We start from the raw sequence: 20,846 nt of genomic DNA, 5'->3' as shown, positions 1-20,846 counted from the left end.
TGCTTAATTATATGGTTTCTTCTATGGGTTTTCCTCATTCTGACTGATTTTTATTGGGGGTATGTGGGGGTGGGGAAGTACACAGATCTCAACTAAAATAAATGAAACCAATCTCACTGAAAGAAGCTCCATGACGAGAAGTAAATGTATGAGAGATTCTGACTTCAGGATGAAAGGTAGAAATGACTTAGTGTCAGAGATCAAAATTGTATCAATTAGATATCAAAGAAAACCTTTCAATTCACCAGGCTATACTGAAGCAGGGTTTGTTAGGTTCTCTAGCAATAAAATAAATGCACAATATCTCCTCATGCATTTCACACATGATTTCCATTTCAGCTCTGATGTAAAACATGGTATCACACATCATGCCACAAAGAAAGAGTCAGTTTAGCTAGTTCAAGTAACACACCAGGCAGCTGCTAACAGAGACAGGTCATGGCTGGGGAAGGGCACAGCACATTCAGTTCGCTATGTTTTCCCTCAGAAGAATGTCAATAAAAACCACGGCCAAATGAGGTATTTGTAGGGGGGAGGGGGAAGGTCCTGCTATGCAGTGAGCCACTGGGTTCACCTAACAGTTAGCGCCCGTCAGACAAGTTAGCAAAAGGGAGCCCTAGCCAAACCAACAGCCGCCAACAACTTGAAGAAAGCTGTCTTTCTCCGTGAACGTCCTGGGGTAGGGACCAGTCCCACATTTAGAAACGTTATTTCTGGGACCAATAGCAATTTATTTTGATAGAACCACTGGATTTTTTTCTTGAGTTCTCAACAAAGGAGCCATATTAGGAAATAATCTTGCAAAAAGCAAAGTGCCCCCTCCCCCTCTTCCCGACGATCGATGCACACACGCCCGTGCACGCTGACACGCACACACACCCGTGCACAATGGCCGGCGTGGGCCCACGCGGCTGCCCGGGAGCCCCACGGGCATAAGGCCCGCCTGGGCCAGGCCCCAGACGCTCGGGCTGGAGGCCCCGCGGCCCGGCTGCCCGGGAACCAGCTGCTGGGCGGTTGTGCTGGGGATGCTCGCCCCCCAGCGGGGCCCTGGGGAAGCGGCTGCCAGCAGCTCAGAGCATATTAACCCCTTGGGGAAGTAGGTGCTACAACAACACCCACCTGCGGGGACACTGGAATGCATAGGAGGTGCAGCACCAAACGGCCCTCCAGAGATGGGGCACCACCAAGACCCTGGCAGCTCTGGGCTGGCTCCTACAAAGCTAATCATGTCACTAGATCCACAGGGCTACAAAAGCCAACGGGTGTTTCTGAGCTGTCACCCCGGAGAGTCCAGGCATACCAAGAAGGAAAACTTAAGAGGGCAGTGGACGCAGACCAGACTTGGTAACTCGTCCCTAAGGGACTGGCGTAAGTCCCTCAGGGGACACGGCTGCTTGGACCAGCCCGCCTAGCCAATTATGGAAGGAGTGGAGGGGCCCGAGGGCCACTGCCTCCTGTCACCCTTCCCTGGGTTGGGCATCAGGGCCCCGTCCCCACTCCGGGACACTTACCTTCTTCCGGGGCTGCCATTTCATCATATTTGTACAGCCGATACGTGGAACATCAAGACGCGGGCTGGGGGCTGGGGGCAGATGCAGGGCAGCAGCCACTGCGAGTCATGCTGCCTCCCGCCCACCCCCTAATTCTTTCCCATATTCACTGCGAATAGAAAAAGCCCCGGAGAGTCCAGTCTTTTCGCCTTCAGTTCAATGAAAAGTATCCCCAAACCACAAACACACTTCCCACCGGGCTAGGAAGTCCCAGAAGCCAGCGTACTCCTGCCAGAGCGGGGCATTTTTCCTCCCCGGCCGGCGCCTGCAAAAGGAGCCTGCGACAGGGGGTCTCCCAGCCGGCTGCAGAGACCCTCCCTCAGAGAAGAGCCTGAGAACACGAGCTGCTGCAGAAACCCAGCCGGGCTTCTACCATCCAAACCCCTTTTGGCGAATTCTCCTCTTCTCAAAAAAAAAAAAAAAAAAAAAATTAGACAAGCAATCAAACCCTCACGCGCAGCCTGGAGCAATTCCCAAAATTCTGGGTGTATTTCTCGTTTGTAAAATTTAGCAAAGAAAATTCCAAAGATCTGTAATCAGAGCTTCTTTACGCTGTTTTCTCTTCCTTCTTGGATAAGTTGGGAAAAGGATCTGCCCTTCCCCAAATGCCTACCTTCCCTTCCCTGAACACTGTAAATAGGAAAACTTGGTTTGTGTGTTTAGATTTTTTTTTTTTTAATTCCCAAGAACCTTAGTGGGGAAAGGCTGGAAGGAAATCCTGCAAGAACCCAACTCCACAGCTCAGTCTGCACTAATGACTTCCTTCCCTTCAGTGTGAGCACAGCCTGCCCAGCTCCAGCCACACAGAGCAAACGGTTTCTGGGTCTTAGTGCCACGACATCTGCTCCAAAGCAAAAAGTAAAACAAACGTTTCAGAGGCACCCAAAAGCTCCTAAGGAATCAGATCCACAAGGGACCCATAAAATCAGGAAGCCATTTCAAAAGATGTAGTTAGATTTGTGTGTTATATTGAGAAAAAAGGGAATAGAAAAAGACTTTAGATTTAGACCAAAATGCTACAAAATCTTAATGTGTGATTTGAAGAAAAAAGATTTGAGGTATCTGACAAGATAAAAAAAAGAATAATCAAACCTTGACGCTGCTTCTCTAAATTTAGCATTATTTTATTACTATAAAAATATTGCTTTGGAGATTGAGTTTCATTCATCTTCTGTAAAATAATTCCATCCTATTTAAAGAGATACATCTCTAAATACAAAATACTATGTAATTCTATTATTAATATTTGTCATCCAACATGTCTACTAACAACCTCTCCCACCATGCAATAATTTTGATAGCTAGGACTATAAAGGGTAGTGTGAGCTACTAGAATACTAACTGATGTATATAATAATAGTAACTGATGTACTATGAGTCCAAACTCCAAAATGTTTCGCTCATTCCTCTTAGAGCTCTATATGCACTGGCTGATGTGGCTGATTATACGCAGACTGAACACTACACCAGATTATCAACTGTCATTAAAATAGCCAAAACAATTAACTGAAACAGATTACTTTTGAGACCTTTTCTGAGCCTAAGAGCCTGACATTCAATGGTTGGAAGCATTATCTTTTTAATAATATTAACAATGATAGCTGAATGAATAGGTAGTATTTCTCAAGCCAATACTCTACGCTAAGGCTGATGCCTACATTCCTTATCTTACAGCCCCGCAACAAAGGTCTTACTGTAAGGTCTTCCTTGTGGCCCGGCAATAAAGGTCCTCATTTTTCAGATGAGGACACTGAGATTCAGAGGGGTCATTGCTCAACCAAGACCACAACACACAGAAAGTGGTAAGGCTGGAATTCAGTCCTATGATGACCTAACTCCAGAGCCTACGCCGTTCCGTGATGTGCCTCATAGCTACACACCTACCTTCCCTCTCATCTCAATAAAACGATTATGTGTCTATGATTTAAGCACCTATTATTTGCCAGCCCCTGTTCCAGGCACTAGAAATGAGTAAGAGGCTACCCCTGCTCTTGAAATTACATACTGCATGCAGCAGTCACAAATAATAACAGTACTCTGCATATGTTCTGACATATCCCATTCTGCACAGTTTAACTTGGATATCCTACTAGCACGGAAAGTGCAATAAATTCCAAACCAAATTTATCAATCTACCTCAAAATCGATTTCTCTTTTCAACTTTCCTTTTATATGTCCATAGCACTGCTACTCTTCCAGGATCACAAACTAAAACCTTACCATCATTTCTTATATCTAATCTATCACCAAGTCCTTTCACTTCTTTTTTTTTTTTTTTTTTTTAATTTTATTGGGAAAGGGGAACAGGACTTTATTGGGGAACAGTGTGTACCTTCCAGGACTTTTTTCCAAGTCAAGTTGTTGTCCTTTCAATCTTAGTTGTGGAGGGCGCAGCTCAACTCCAGGTCCAGTTGCCGTTGCTAGTTGCAGGGGGCGCAGCTCACCATCCCTTGCAGGACTCAAGGAGTTGAACTGGCAACCTTGTGGTTGACAGCCCACTGACCCAGCTCACCATCCCTTGCGGGACTCAAGGAGTTGAACTGGCAACCTTGTGGTTGAGAGCCCACTGGCCCATGTGGGAATCGAACCGGCAGCCTTCGGAGTTAGGAGCACGGAGCTCCAACCGCATGAGCCACGGGGCCGGGCCGGCCCCTTTCACTTCTTTCTTAGACACTGATATCAAATTCCTATTGCTGACATCTGAGGCCAGAGCTTCACAAAACAAACATATATTAGGTACCAATGAGGCGCAAAGCACCACTAGGATAGAAAGGTATAAAACTAAGTCCCCATGCTAGGAGAAGTTACCAAAAAGTTAGGACAGAAGACCGATGAGAAGACAACCAGGCATTGCGTTAGTTAGTTAAGCAACACATCAGTTATATATTCCAGGAGTTAGAAGGAGAAATCATTGTAAATAGCAATGGTCAAAGAAGGTTTCATAAAGGAATTTGAGTTAAAAATTCAGAGGATATATAACTCTTTCTAGAGCCAAAGCCAAGGTCCTTACCACCAGTAATGGCCTTCAGAATCTGGACCCCTCTACCTCAGAGCTCATCTCTTACCCCCCTCTCAGCCCCTCCCATACTGGCTACCTCACTGTCACTTGAACATGTCAAGCATATACTTGTTACACCCTCTGCCAGAATCACTCTTCCTCTAGACACCTTCTTGGTTCCCTCCCTCAGTTCCTCCAGAAAGAGTGTCTCTCACCATTCCTTCTGAAATAATGGTACCATGACCCCGCACACTGTTACTTTCTAGCTTCCTTACCCTGCTACATTTTACTTCAAAGCCCTTATGACATATATCTTATTGATTGTTTATTGAATGTCTTCTTCATCCCACGAAAACATCAATTCCAAAGGAGCAGGGACTTTGCTCTGTCATAATACCAACACCCAGTGAATAGTGCCTGCCACAATAAGCAATCAATAAATATTTTTGAAAGAAACAATGAAAGAAAAAGAGGCAAGGAGGCAAGCACATGTAAAACGTACTCAAGATACAAAATATTGACCTGCCTAAAATTTAAGGCTTAAGCATGAAATGTTAGAGAGAGAGAGACTTTGTCTTGTTTAGCTTCATAAATCCCCAGTGCCCAGAACCGTGCCTGGCACAGCAGAGGTGCCCAGTAATTAGGGGATAAAAGAATGGGGGTGAGAAATTCTATCCCATACAAAGTAAAAGATATTCCCGCAAAGTATGCTGGAACCAAATGGGAAGGAACATTATAAGGCAAAGAAATATGGACTTTATCCTGTAGATGCGGTAGGCAAAGGGCAGGCTTGAAGCAGCATTTTTAAGTAATCTAATATATAAAAAAATATTAACTATGACTTTATGAGGCTATTTTTATATGTCTTTAGATTTTTAAAACTATTTATATGATTAAAATGTTTATTATGACCATTTGACAGATATCAAAACTGAAATTCAGGGGGGTTAAGTGACCTGTTCAATGCCACATGGCAAGTCGATGGCAATGGAAGGGCTAGAACCCAATGCCTGAGTGATGGCAGCAGGAACCTACCATTGCTTAGGGGGTCGGGAGAAAAGTTTGTACTTTCTACTGTACCTCTGACTTGCTATATAACAAAAATTTTCGGAAGGGCATGGCAGGCAACATGAATAAGTGAAACAGTCAGGTAAAAGACAAAGGGAATTGTGAGGATTGCAAACCTGTAGATACATGAATCATGTAAAAGAGGTAGCTGCTATGTAACCCTCGTCAATTGATGTCCTGCAAGAGTATCACTCCAACAGTGCCAGATCCCCTAATTTGCATGAGAAGCTAAAAATGTCCTGATTTTTAACTGTTTGCTCAAAAATTTTAAAGCATCCTAACAGGCCAAATAAAACATGCCTGTAGGTCTAAATTCCGTCTGCAAGTCATAATCTGTGACTGCTGACTTAAAGCACTCAAGGTCTCACTTTCCCATATGTAAATGAAGGGACCTACTGTGGTTCCCAACCTGTCGGGTGGTTTTCTGAAGGCATCTGTGAATCCATACGCATGCGAAGCAGAGGTCTATGGGTGAAGAGCAGGCTCCCATGCTCTGATGTTACTGTACGTAATAAAAGACAGTTATTTAAATTGGTCTGAGAACAGTGGGCTGTATGAGAAAAGGAGACAGAAAATGTGTGTATGTTTCCACACAAGGCAGAATCAATCTAAAACCTCAAAGTGATACAAGGCTTTAAACTGGCTTCCAATTTTTTAGATATATTTCCTTTGGGTCACTTCTTTGTACGGCATTTCTTCCCCTGCTGTCTGGTAAGTGTTTCAGCTCTCATTTAACAGGCATCACTCAATAGAAGACCATTACCTAGAAGCCTTTAAATATTAATACTATCTTAAATCATCTTATTTCTTTTCTTTGTGTCTTTATTTATTTATTTTGCTTACTCCAAATTGAATCAGTAATTATATCTGAAATATTTAAGGAATTACTATTATACCAATAGACTTTCTTCATTAGGATTATTTATACAGAGCTATTAAGCTAACACAGTTCAAAATGTTGTAATTTAACTTATTGTTTCAAAGATCCAGTATCACATACGGTAGAAAGAACACAATTCCTCAGATCTGCAGCTACTAAAAGACATTTTTATAACTCCTTCATTTTTTAACATAGCACTTTGCAAATCACTTCCCTAAAAGCAGACACTGTAAAACAGTCTATTTAAATAGTATTTTCCTCAGTAACTACTTGTCAATTCAAATCTGAAAAAAAAGCAAGAAAGAGGAAATGAATGAAGAAAACACACCTCTTTTCATTGTGAATTTCTTCAAGATTTCCTAAGGAATAATATGTCTGACACTGATCACAGGGTAAATTTCTGAAAAAGCTAGCCTCATACTTATTTACATTTATTGTGTTTTAGAAGTGACTATTAAACTCAATGTGAAACAATATTTGTAAAATATATTAATTTTCCTAAAGACCTCTAAATTATTTTGAAGTATCTAAAGAGGTATTAGGAAAGTAAAGGGATAAAGGTATTATGGAAACATATTTGAGACCAAAAATTTTTGCCTCATTAGTGATATTTTGCACAACTGGGTGCTGTCAGCATATCAAGGCCTTGCTTTGCTAAAAATAGAAAACTGAAATAACTTGTTACAGTAAGAATTGTGCCCCACAGCCACATTGAGGCAAACCATGCTCCCATTCCTTGGGAGGGAAACTACTCCACAGCATCCAGAGAGGTGACCTCCAACCTCACCCACCTCCCTTCCTTCCACTAGCCTTTAAATTCAACATGTACTAATTGGGTACTTATTACAGATAAGGGACTATCCTAGGCACTGTGAGAGGAGACAAAAATAAATCAGATGATCTTTGCCCTAGAGGAGATAGCAGTCTGCTGGAGATCAAAGAAGACATATACACAACTAATAAAAACAACAATAACAATAGCTGCTAACATTTACTGATCTTCCCATTCATTTGACTCTTTAAGAGCCCAGGCTCTTAGTGCAGGCTAAGTGCACGAGGAATGGAATAACAAATCACACCTTCTCTTATTAAGTCTGTGGAAGCCCTTAAAGGGTAATTAATTCTGACTGTGGCAACTGAGAAAGGTTTTACAGGAGAGGTGGCACAGTAGCCTCTCAACAAACAGGAAAAGGGTGTGGGGAGGAGCGTTGCAGACTAAAGGAACAGAGCATGAACCAAAACGTGGAGGTGTGAAAATGTGGACCCCATTAGCAAGTCATCGAATAGATCTAAAACCTATAATGCAAGGCAAGGGATAGTCGAGTTAAGGTTGGGGCTATGAATGCTATTACCTTAATCATATGCATAATAACTATCATTTATTGAGTATGTGCCAAGCATTTAAGTATTTCGTATTTTTGTTTTTGTTGTTGATTCTTCCCACCACCTTTATGAGGAGGAACTATTATTATGCCCAATTTACAGAAGAGAAAATTAAGGCTAAAGGGGTTAAGTAAATTCCCAAAGTACCATGGCTAGAAAGTAGTCGAAAAGAAATTCAAGTCAGTTGGACTCCAAAGCCCTGTTCTTAACTACTGACTTAGAAACAGTGGTGCGTTGTTTCAACGAGGTACTGGCAAATCTAGTTGAGTTTTATGCTAACTCTGGAAGTAATATGAAGGATAGAAAGAACAGGAGAACCATAAAGGCAGAAAGGCCAAATAAGTTTCTGTTGCAATACATCAATAAGGAATGAACAGGTCTTGAATCAGAGCAGCAGAAATAGAAAAGGGACTTCCCTGAGAGGTATTTCACAAGTAAAACAGGTCCAAAAACCTTGCTACGGGAAGGGACGGAAAGAGAAGGATTTAAGGATGATCCCACGTTTTTCAGAAAATGAGACACCCCACTAACTGAGGTGTGCATCACAGAAAGAACAGGCAGATACTGAATTCGGGAGACTTCCAGGCTGAGGTAGTGATGAGAGATACACAGGCATGTGGAGGAGGTAGGTGGAGTTATGGTCTAGAGTTAAAGATACGTATCTGTAGGTACAGCTATCAAGAGATCTGGAGGTCATTCACACACTAATGATATGTATGAAGCTCTCAGTTAAATAAAAAAAAAAAAAGGATTCCCTCAGGGATGGAGTTTGAAACAAGATAAAATGGGGGTGGGAGAAAGGACAGAATTAAATCTTGAGCAATGCCATACTTCTAAATACAATATAATTCACTGCCCCGTTGAGATGGGTGGGAGACCTACCCAGTTTCCTGAGGCAGCAATTTTTATTTGGCCAGTACAGCTTGCTTCAAACCTTAGATCCGCCATATACTAGCTGTGTGGCTTTGTGCTACTGCATTTTCTGTACCTCAGTTTCCAACCCTGTAAGAGGGAGATGAGAAGAGCACGTAACTGAATATGATTATGTCCTGTACCAGTTACTGTTGTTTTGCTGTGCTAACCCTGATTTTTTTTTCTTTCTTCATCATACCATGGATTTTGTGCTGATTATATTTTAAGGGTCACAAACTGCCAGAACTAATGCTCATGTGTTTCAGTGGTATGATCATTTTTCTAATAAGACTTCTACGTTCTGGTTATGACAGAGCAACTGGGACCAGGCTTACTCTCCCGACATAACTAGAGAACTGGATAAAATATAGGAAAATTACTGTTTCAGACAATAGGCAACAGCACTATGAACCTTGAGGGAAGCAATACAAATGAGGTGAGCCTTTCGATCACCCTGGCTTTCTGCCTTGAGGCACTTTCTGGACCACAGAACAGGATGGAGATCCCAAGCAGAGAAGAATGGTCTTGCTGAATTGAGGAGACAGAGACTGAAGTTTGAGGAGGACAAAGAAGCTGGAACATTCAGGATAAAGAATTGGAGAAGATGAACTCTAGGGGGGCTACACAGACAAGGTGCTCCAGAAGTCATCACGGAGATCTCCCTGAGTTTTGGCTGAATATGAAGTAGGCTGATATAGGGTGAAACTCCACAAGGCTAGGCAAAGGGAAGCGCTAAGGTGAACAACCACCAGAGCTCACCAGGACCGTAAGACTCTCAAGTTTCAATCAGCAGAGTAAAGGGCACACCTGGGACATTCAGTAGCGACCTCAGAAAAGTCATGTCTTTGCAGAAGGTGTACACCAGGCTAAAGTGTGCTCTAAATTCACCCTAACAAAGCTTAAAAACAAACCGTGAGAACAATTTCATCTACAAGTAACTTTATCTGCCAGAACGAAGTTCAACATTCTTTGAAGGAAGTCAACAAAATCTAGCACTCAATGAATACGTCCAGCATTCAATCATTTTCTAATGACACTTATTATTAATACATGGGTACTAACCTGGAAATACTTTATCTCTTTAGCAAGCAATTAATCTTCTACCATAAGAATGCTATGACTGTGTTACAGATTTTCACATATAAAACAGATCAATGGACTATAATGTTTTGGCTATAACCTTGATACTTCTCTGCACCAAGTAGGCATAGCCATAGAGCATGTGTAATTTTGCTATTATAGAATTGATCAACGTGGGGAAATTTTCAGCATATGTTATCTTTAATTAAAATTTATAGAATTTATCTAGAGTAGATTCAGTGGTCAGATATTTGGGCCAGAATATGCAGCTTTGGAATAATATTGAATGTCAGCTGTAATTAAATATATATATATATATATATATATATATATATATATATATATATATATACACACACACACACACACACACACACACACACACATACACATATGGTACCTAATACAATATACACACACACATACGCAGTCACGGAATGTGGAGCACAGCATAGGGAATAGAGCCAATGGAATTATAACAGCTATATATGATGTCAGAGGGGTAGTAGACTGGGGGTTATCACTTTGTGAGGGGTGTAAATGTCTAACTATTACATTGTTTTGGACACCTGAAAGTAATTTAAAAAAATATGCAGCTTTGGATTTATTAAACTTCTTTAAAAAATCCTGAGTGCGCAGTGGTAGTAACTGTTTTAACATGTAAGTTTTACTTAAGAAAGATGCTTGAACTAGGGGTTTACTTCCTAGTGTGTTTTTAACCAACGGAGGCTATATTTCTCTGCGTATGGTTAAAAGGAGCATAGGAAAAGTGGATCTCTTCTCAATCCTAAGGCAGGAAATGGGCGACGAGAAAATAAAGTCAGTAGAAATAAAATGTTATTCTTGAAGTCCATTTGGAGGCCCTCTAGTAACTTGGTGCTTAACTCTATAATTATGAATTCATAAGCAATCAAATGGATTACATTCACAAAACTGATATTTCTTTTATGGTGGTTGTTGAACTGCCTGGTATCTGAAGCCCCATCCTCTGTTTTGGGGGTATTCCCATTATCTGAGTCTTGGTTGAATGTAGGCAAGATCTCTCATGACAGAAAACAAAAAGGTCAGATAATTCCTTTGCCTCACCACCTGACAGCTAGGATGAGACACAACGTGCAGGCTCAGTTCTTTGCCAGAACTTTGAATGTGAAGCAAGTGACACAAAGACTAGTGACTGAGAATTTACTCTTGCAGCAGCCACAGTAAGCACCCAGTTACTACAATCATCAGTGCCTGGAGAGCTCATCGTGGTCTCCAACATCCAGCTCCAGAAGTAGTGGGTCCAGCGCTGGCATCCAGGCTCCAAGACCTGCTTTGGCACCATTGTGGCTGAGATCCAGGTACCTTTTGATTAAAACAGTCACAGTTGTTGTCTGTTACTTGCAACTAAGAAACCTTGCTGACTCACACGGAGACATTTGATTTTGTTTATATTGGAACACAAATGTTTCTTGTATGAACATATATATATATATATATATATATATATATATATATATATATATATACACACACACAGATATGCGTGTGTGTGCTGGAGAGCTCCAAGGCAGTCTTCTGCCCTCTTTTCTGCCTATAATTACTCCGTCAGCAATCTCAGACAGTCCCAAGCCTCCAAATACCATCTCTTAAGTGATGACTCCCTTATTTATGCCTCAAATACCTGCCTCTCTCTGAGCTCCAGACTTGTATAAGTAACTGCCCACTCAACCTCGTCGCTAAGATGTCAAATAGACAGACTTACATAGCCAAAGCAAAACTCTTGATTTCCCCCCAAGAATCCGGTCCTTCTGCAGTCTTATTTTATCTCAATTCATGGCATCTCTAGTCATCCAGCTCCTCAGACCAAAACCTTTACAGTTACCTTTGATTCCTGTCCTGTCCTTGCCCGCAACATCTAATCCATTAGCAAGTCCTCAGCTCTCTACCTACAAATTCCAATCCAAATCCTGCCACTTCTCATCACCTCTACCCTTTCTTCGTTAGCCATAGACTTCATTAATATCAACTGGACGACCACAATAGCTTCCACTTTGCTCCTGTGATTCAGTCTCTCTGTGTAGCCAGAATGATCGTTCTATAATGTAAATCAGATCATGCATCCCCCCTGTTTAAAACTCATGTAAGGCTTCCCTTTGCACGAAGAATAAAATACCTTTACCATGGCCTACAAGATCTAGCCTCTAACTTTCACCCCCATCTCTTAGCATACTTTCTCTTAACTGTGCTGCGGCCATACCTGCCTTCTTATGCTTCCTTTGTGACCTCAATGGTTGTGACATCTGCCTGGAGTTGTCTTCCTCCAGAATAGGTATTTCCTTTTCAATATTCAAGTTTCTTTTCAAATAGCAAGTTGTCAGGGCAGCCTGCTGACCAAAATTAATTCTACCCTCCCCACATTCACTATATAGTCTATTTCTTTGTTCTCTTCAAACCACATTTTAAAATGTGAAATTGCATTATTTACTCATTTGATCTCTATGTCACCCAACAGATTGTCAGGTCTATAGATGGGTATCTATATTTTTCATCACTGCAGGTCCAGAATTTAGAACAGTTCCCAGGACATATTAGGTACTTATTAAATATTCATTAAACGAATAAGCAAATTTAATGTCAGCTATACAGGATTAAATACATATTCCCTTTTGCAGTAACATTTTCAGCATGGTCTTTATTCATTTATCAAGAGATACCTGTAAATACCTTCAGTTCTGAAAGATACACCCTCCCAAGTAACATACAAAGAAACCATCCCCCTTAAATCAGTACTATGCCCAGGCCTAACTGCAGATGTTCCACTGAAAGAAACACAAGCTTTTAAAAAAAGTGAACACTAATTATTCTGAAAAATAATTATTGTCTTGTAAATTTTTTATTTTTTTTTAATTCAAGACCGGTACTATCACTTTCTATTTTCATTTGTATTGGGGAGAATCTTACATTACCCAACAGTGGGTGGATAAAATAATCTCTAGATAGTTTAATAAGTAAATTAAAAACACTTTGAAATCCTTAGATGAAATACAAATCACTTGTCAAAAGTACAATCTCATTTGTCAAAACATGAAAATGAAGAAAGACACAGAAATAACAGGCTCTGAGCTGCCAAACTGACAGGCTGTCTTAAGTGAGATAGTCAAAACATTCATATGCTAATTTTTAAAAGTGTTGTCTATCTGGCCATCCATATAAAAACATTAAAGGGTTTTTTCTTCATATTTCGAAAGTACATGGATGGGTCAGACAGTGGACACACTGATTACCAAATTAAGCAACAGCAATTACAATCATAAAGAATTTTCTGTTTAAGTTCTGCATGCACATATAAGACAACAACTAACTGACCCGCATGGGCAGTAATTCAGAAGATCCAACCCCCACAAAAATACTCTTTATCAATTATACCACCTAACACAATTATTGTCAATTGTCTGCATATAGAGTACAGTGCAAAAGATAACTTTCCATATTAGCAGCTGGGGTTAGCTACATACTGTAAATGGAAGAAAACGAATAGCAAAAAACTACCACAATAGGGTTAAAGATCTAAATTAAATGTGCAAATGTCATTTTTAATTATTTCCCTTTTTCATGTATCACAAAGGGTTTTCTTGTTCACATCTCCCCTAAGCATTCCTCCCTCTTGCAACACTAATAATTCTAAACAAAAGAGCATCTCCTTGAAATGTTCCCTTCATTGAATTGATAAATTTGCCATCAAATCTACACTTTCATGTGGATTTCCATCACCCCACTTTCTGGAATATGGAATCCAGCCTATCAATAAAATAAAAGTTTTGCTCAAATTTGGTTTGGTAATAAAGCTAGTATTTCTAGACTTGGATTCAGATATTCTGCTGCTAAAAAAAAAAAAAAAAAAAAGGTGACCACATATTGCATGATTCCACTTATGTGAAATGTTCAAAACAGGCAAATCCATAGAGACAGAAAATTGATTAGTGATTGCCAAGGGCAGGGGGGTGAGAGAAATTAAGAGTGACTGCAAATCAGTATGGGGTTTATTTTGGAGTACATGAAAGTGTTCTGAAATTGGAAAATGGTTACACAACTTTATGAATATGAAAAACTACTGAGTTATATACTTTAAAGGGGTGAATTTCATGGTATGTGAATTATATCCTGATAAAGCTGTTACAAAAAAAATACAGTCATCTTTCCCCATTCACAAAAAATTAATATATAATTCTACTTACAACTTTTTCTCTCATAATTTTTTTAAATCTTTGGAACGAGCTACCACTCATCTTCTAGCATCAAACAACAAAAATAAACAATTAACAAACTAATGTCAGCATGAAAAGATGAGAAAACAGACAAACATTCTTAACTGAATGAATTATTTTATTCATGGACAAGTGATGATGATATAAATTAATTACAAGTACATACTACAGAATCATTTTCTATAATTATATTGTCTACATTGCATTTGAAAGATATAATAAAATCTGTCAATATTTCAGAGCACTCTACTAAGACTACCATGGCTCTGTGTGGTGTCTTGTTTAGACACATTGGAACCCATGACACAGAACAAAAGCTAAGAGGCCAAATAAAGATGAAACTAATCTTTATCTTTATAACAACATATACTAGCCTAACGTAGCCTATCTATGACTACAAACTCTTTTAAAAAGCAAGAAAAAGAAACAAAAAGAAACCTCTGCATAAACCTTTTCTCACACCCCCTAAAAAAAAAAAAAGTAGGTGGGAAGGCTGTTTTTTTACAATCCTCACCAATTTTAGCACCACAGCTTCCAAGATAAAATTTTTAAATTCCATTCCTAAAACACAGTTACTATTCTATGTGTCAACTAACGGCACTGTACACCTGAAGCTGAAGCTGAACAATAATGAATGTCAACTACAATTTTACATATATTATATGTATGTGTGTGTGTGTATATACATATATATATATATATATATATATATATATATATATATATATATATATATATATGTATATGAAGCAGAGTACAGCATGAGGAATAGAGACAGTGGAAATGTAATGGCTGTGTGCGATGTCAGAGGGGTAGTGGATGGGGGAGGGGGGCTGTCACTGTGTGAGGGATATAAATGATAAATGTCTAACTAGTACATTGTTTGGTGCACCTGAAACTAATTAAAAAAACTGTTATTAAAAAAAAGAAACCTAGACTTCCAGTCAAGATAGCAGAAGTCAAAACTGTATTTGCCCCGCCATGACCACATCAAAACTACACTAAATTATAGAACCACCACCCTTTAGAACCACCTGAAGACTAGATGAACAAAACTCCTATAACTAAGGATATAAAGAAGAAGCCACGTTGAGACTGGTAGGAGGGGTGGAGATGTGGACCGGGTGGTCCCACACCCACATGTGGCAGTTACTAATCAGGAGAGGTATCTCAACTGCACACATCCCCACTGAAAAGCAAGGGGTTCCAGCTCACACCAGGCTCCCCAGCCCAGAGCACCAGTGCTGGGAAGAGGAGTCCTGTGAAAATCAGAAGGGACTCAGTCCAGGGGAGAGCCGCTAGAGACCAAGGCGTCCTTTTAAAGGGCCCAGACACAGAGTAACTTGCTCACAAACATTTGCCCTAAACTCCAGAGAAGGGATAACAGCTTCAAAAAGCACCAGGGACATACAGGGAGGAACTGAATTATCTGGAGCTGAAGTTCTCTCTGGGACTAAAGTGCAGATGCCATAGTTTCCTCTGTCGAGCCCTCTGCACCCACACAGCCTGCAGGCATGGGCCAGTGCCAACTGTGAGTCTCCAGTAACCTGGCTACTACCACTCTCACCACACCCTGGTGATTCTCTAAGACCCTGGCCCTACCCAATTCACATACCTTGCCCGAACCTCTTTCAGAGTATAATTCACACAAGCAGCCAGCATGGGCCCACATTGAGGACTTCCCTAAAAATCTCTCAAAAGTTCACAAGCCTCAAAACAAGCAGCACCTGGCCTCAGTGTGCCTGCCTCGTACCTCTTGCTAAGTGGCCCCAAGCCTGACACTAGTGGCAGCCAGCCTCAGTTCATAGCATGGCCACTCCCAGGCACCTCTACACCCAGCCCAGGCAGCTACCAACCACAGATCACCTTGTAGCTCCTACTAGGTGGCGACAGGCTGGATACAGGCTGGATACAGGCAACAGTTGACCTTGGCCTCCACCAGAGCCCCTCCCAAGAGGCCCCAGAACCAACATACCTGGTGGCCGGCTTCAGCTCACACCAGAGCACCAGCCAATTAGTGCCACAAATGACACACCCAAAGGGTGGACTTGGCATGCACCAGAGCCCTGCTAAAGTGAATCTCATTCCATAGGGTCAGCCCACACACAACAGTTTGTTTGCTGTAATCAAGGCCAGTCCTCACAGCCAGTTGTCCTGAAGGTGAATCCTACCAACTGATGTGTGTCAACAGCTATCAAAGTTCAACTATAACAGGAGAGCACAGACAACCCACACACGGGACACACTTGGAGCACCCTGCTCAGGTGACCAGGGAGACTGCACCACTGGGTCCCATGGTACAACTACTACGTAAGGTCACTCTGCCAAGATTGGGAGACTTAACAGATCTTAATACATAGAAACAAACACAGGGAGGCAGCCAAAATGAGGAGATAAAGAAACAAGTGTAACCAGTGTAACCAAACACTGGTTATAAGGATGCTCACTGATCTCAGGGAGAACTTTAACAAAGAGATAGGAAACATAAAAATTGAGATAGAAAACATGAAAAAGAACCAGACAGAAATAAAGGATACAATAACGGAAATGAAGAATATATTACAGGGAGTCAACAGCAGGTTAGATGAAGCCGAGGATCAAATCAGTGATGTAGAAGATAAGGTAGCAGAAAACACCCAACCAGAACAATAAAAAGAAAAAAGAATCCAAAAAATTGAGGAGAGTTTAAGGGGCCTCTGGGACAACATCAAGTGTACCAACATTCATATCATAGGAATAATCAGAAGGTGAAGAGAGCAAGGAATTGAAAATCTAATTTTTTAAAAAAATAGATAACTCCCCTAACCTGGCAAAGGAAATAGACATACAAGCCCAGAAAGCACAGAGAGTCCCAAACAAGATGAACCCAAAGAGGCCCAAACCAAGACACATCATAATTAAAATGCCAAAGGTTAAAGACAGAGAGACAATCTCAAAAGTAGCAAAAGAAAAGCAGTTTGTTACCTACAAGGGAGCTCCCACAACATTGTAAGTTGATTTCTCAACAGAAACTTTGAAGGCCAGAGGGATTGGCAGAAAATATTCAAAGTGATGAAAAGTAAGGAACTACAACCAAGATTACTCTACCCAGCAAAGTTATTATCTAGAATAAAAGGACAGATAAAGAGCTTCCAAGACGACAAAAAGCTGAAGGAGTTCATCACCACCAAACCAGTATTACAAGGACGCTTAGAGGGACATCTTTAAGATGGGAAGGGGGATAGAGATAGGTGGAAAGGGGAAGGGATTAAGAAATACAAATTGGTTGTTACACAGTAGTTATGGGGATGTAGGGTGTAGCATAAGGAACATAGCCAACAATATTGTATTAATTAAGCATGGTGTCAGATGGGTACTAGATCTATCAGGGTGATAGATGGGAGGGGGGTTGGGGCAGGGTGAAAAAGGTGAAGGGATTAAGAAATACAAACTGGTATTTACAAAATAGGCATGGGGATGTAAAGTATAGGGAATATAATCAATAATATGGTAATAACTATGTATACTGCCAGGTGGTACTAGTTAAGGGGATCACTTCCTAAATTACATAAATGTCTAACCACTATTCTGTATACTTAAAACTAATATAAAATAATATTGACTGTCAACTCTAATTAAAAATTTTAAAAAGGGGGAAAATACCAAAAATATTGTGATAGCGTGGTACAGTGTCAGATTGTTGCTGGACTTGTCATGGGGATCACTTCTTTAGCATGGGGCGTATAATCAATAATGTTGTAAACACATTGCATAGAGCTAGGTGGGTACTGCTGAATAACTATGATGTACACCTGACACTAAATATTGTATGTTAGCTGTATTTTAATTTAAAAATCTTTAAAAAAAAGAAAATAATCACAATGAAAAAAATTCTCACTGACATATGCAAACAGATAATAAAAACAGTGGATCAACTAACACTAAAGCTAGTACAGAGGTCAAAAGGCAAAAGTAGAAAGATCATGTATAATTACAACAGTAAATTAAGGGATACACGCAAACACACACACACAAGAAGTAAAAAATGACAAAAATATAAACATGGAAGGGGTGAGTAAAAATGCTAGTGATTTTAGAACGTGTTCAAACTTAAGTGACCACCAACTTAAAATAGACTGCTATAAACATAGCTTGATATATAAGCACATCGTAACCACAAACCAAAAATATACAAAAGATGTACAAGAAATTTTTTAAAAAGAATCCAAACACACTAAAGAAAGTCACCAACATACAAGATAAGAGAACAAGAAGAGAGTAAGAAAGTAACAGAAAACTACAAAAACAATCAGAAAACAATAAAATGGCAATGAATACATACCTATCGATAATTACTTTAAATGCAAATGGATTAAATGCTCCAATCAAAAGACAAATGAATAAAAAAGATGTGGTACATATATATAATGGAATATTATTCAACCATAAAAAGGGAATGAAATCTTACCATTTGTAACAACATGAATGGACCTAGAGGGCATTATGCTAAGTGAAATAAGTCAGACAGAGAAAGACAAATACCATATGATCTCACTTATATGTGGAATCTAAAAAATAAAATAAATGAACAAACAAAACAGAAACAAACTCATAGATACAAAAAACAAACTTGTGGTTGCCAGATGGGAGGGAGTTTGGGGGGCTGGGTGAGAAATGTGAAGGGAGTAAGAAGTACAAATTGTCAGTTACAAATAGTCACAGGGAATTAAAGCACAGCTTAGGTAATATAGTCAGAAATATTGTAATAGCTAAATATGGTGTCAGTGGGTGCAGGACTTAGGGGGATCACTTTGCAAGTTATATAAATGTCTAACCACTACGCTATACACCTGAAGTTAATAGTATAGTGAATGTCAACTGTAATTGAAAATAAAAAATTAATTTAAAAAAAAGAAACCTAGAAAAAAAAAGCACCTCTGCTTCCTGAAGCAGTCATGTCTTAATAACCAGTAAGTCAGTTTTCATATCCCAAAATCCAAAACTCATGTTGTCCATACAAATTTCTAGCTTCTTTTTTTTTTTTTTTTTTTAAGATTTTATTGGGGAAGGAGAACAGGACTTTATTGGGGAACAGTGTGTACTCCCAGGACTTTTTTCCAAGTCAAGTTGTTGTCCTTTCACTCTTAGTTGTGGAGGGCGCAGTTCAGCACCAGGTCCAGTTGCTGTTGCTAGTTGCAGGGGCGCAGCCCACCATCCCTTGCGGGAGTCAAACTGGCAACCTTGTGGTTGAGAGGACGGCACTCCAACCAACTGAGCCATTCCGGAGCTCAGCTCAAGGTGCCATGTTCAATCTTAGTTGCAGGGGGCGGAGCCCACCATCCCTTGCGTGAGTCGAGGAGTAAAACCCGTAACCTTGTGGTTGAGAGCCCACTGGCCCATGTGGGAATCGAACCAGCAGCCTTCGGAGATAGGAGCATGGAGCTCCAACCGCCTGAGCCACCGGGCCAGCCCTCTAGCTTCTTTCTTTTTTTTGTTTTTTGAAGCTTTCAAATTATTTATTTTCAACTCAAATAAAGGAAAATCAGGCCACTGCAGTCATGTCCTCATCTGAGTCACTTGATTCATCATTTAGTTCCAATTCCCCCAAATCTTTGTCCACAGTTATAAGTTTTCTTCTTGCACTTCTTAGGAACTGCATCATTAACACACATTTTTCTCATTTTAATGTTTGGCAATTTCTTCAGATCAAAATCCCATTCCCTAAACGTTTTCAGATTACCTGCATTTACAATATCTGGAATCTCAAGGCCGTATCCCTCAAACTGTTGTCGCTCCCGCTCCATCGTCTGTCTGATGACTGTCTCCCGGGAACAGTGCCACCTTCCCTGCCTGTCTTTGATGCCGTTATGTAATTCAATCTGCTCCAGCTCACTGCTGAATCGATTTAAATACCTTTCAATTAATTCACAAGCATCTTTCCTTGAATATGCTACTTTTTGGGGATCAAGATGATGCTGAAATCACTGCAGTTTTTCACCAGCAAGTTTGAGACGCAAGGCCTTTTCATTCTTCAACTTTTCCTTTTTTTCTTGTTTGTGGGCCTCTCTCGTAATTTGAGCAGCTTTTCTACTGTACGGATGGATGACTTTTTTTCCCCCTATCCCACAATTTTTCCCTTTGGTGCTTTCAGCATGGTGACGTCCCCGCGGCCCCGGGGGGGATTCTGCACTCCAGACCCGGGCTACCTCACCGACAGCAGCTCCAGGGGTTCACAGTGCAACTCCGACCCAAACACACGTGGGGCCGCTCTAGCTTCTCTTTATAGTTCTTCTTACGGGTGTAAGTTTTAAATCATTATAATAATCCAACCAAATGGTATCACAAAGTTTTAATTATTCCTTTTGAAAAAGTATGCTTTACTATACTATAGGATTAATCCCCTTTCATTAGCTTTTTTCAAAATAATGAAAGTAATCTTTAATAGTCTAACCTATTGATTCTTCCACATAAACTTCAAATTAACCCTGTCAAATTTCAAGAAAAACTTAGTTGATACTTGTACTGTTTTCATTATATAAAATCACACCTGGTTCTTATTTGCATTATTCTTAAGTAATTTTTGCACTGATAAATGTGCCTCTTTTTTTCCAATACATTTTCTAATATAGGTAGAATGCTATTTATTTTATTGAACTCTTATTTTTTCTAGTATATTAGTCAACTTATTTGGACTTCCTAGGTATAAAATAAGTTTGCTGTAAATATTTTTGTCTTAATTTTATATAAAA

The 20,846-nt window shown here is 40.1% G+C and overlaps 1 protein-coding gene and 1 pseudogene across 3 annotated transcripts in view; both read right to left on the bottom strand.

Annotated features, from left to right (window-relative positions):
- TTC28 (tetratricopeptide repeat domain 28) overlaps window positions 1–20,846 on the bottom strand; it is a 611,103-nt gene that overhangs the window by 416,903 nt on the left and 173,354 nt on the right. The window contains exon 1 of one of the 3 annotated variants that reach the window (XM_074321574.2): window positions 1,512–2,303. The exons of the other annotated variants lie outside the window; for them this stretch is intronic. Coding sequence (XP_074177675.2) covers window positions 1,512–1,538 — 27 coding nt within the window. The 5' untranslated portion in view covers window positions 1,539–2,303. Of the gene's footprint in view, window positions 1–1,511; window positions 2,304–20,846 lie in introns of those variants that run through there. 3 annotated transcript variants of the gene reach the window in all.
- On the bottom strand, window positions 19,579–20,752 carry LOC109453387 (translation machinery-associated protein 16 pseudogene; annotated as a pseudogene).

The sequence above is a fragment of the Rhinolophus sinicus genome, chromosome 9 (assembly GCF_057876585.1).
Source record: "Rhinolophus sinicus isolate RSI-liver-muscle chromosome 9, RSI-T2T, whole genome shotgun sequence".
In the NCBI taxonomy this organism is placed as follows: domain Eukaryota; kingdom Metazoa; phylum Chordata; class Mammalia; order Chiroptera; family Rhinolophidae; genus Rhinolophus; species Rhinolophus sinicus.
The sequence above is the reverse complement of the archived record's forward strand: the minus strand, read 5'-3'. Positions and strand labels throughout refer to the sequence as shown.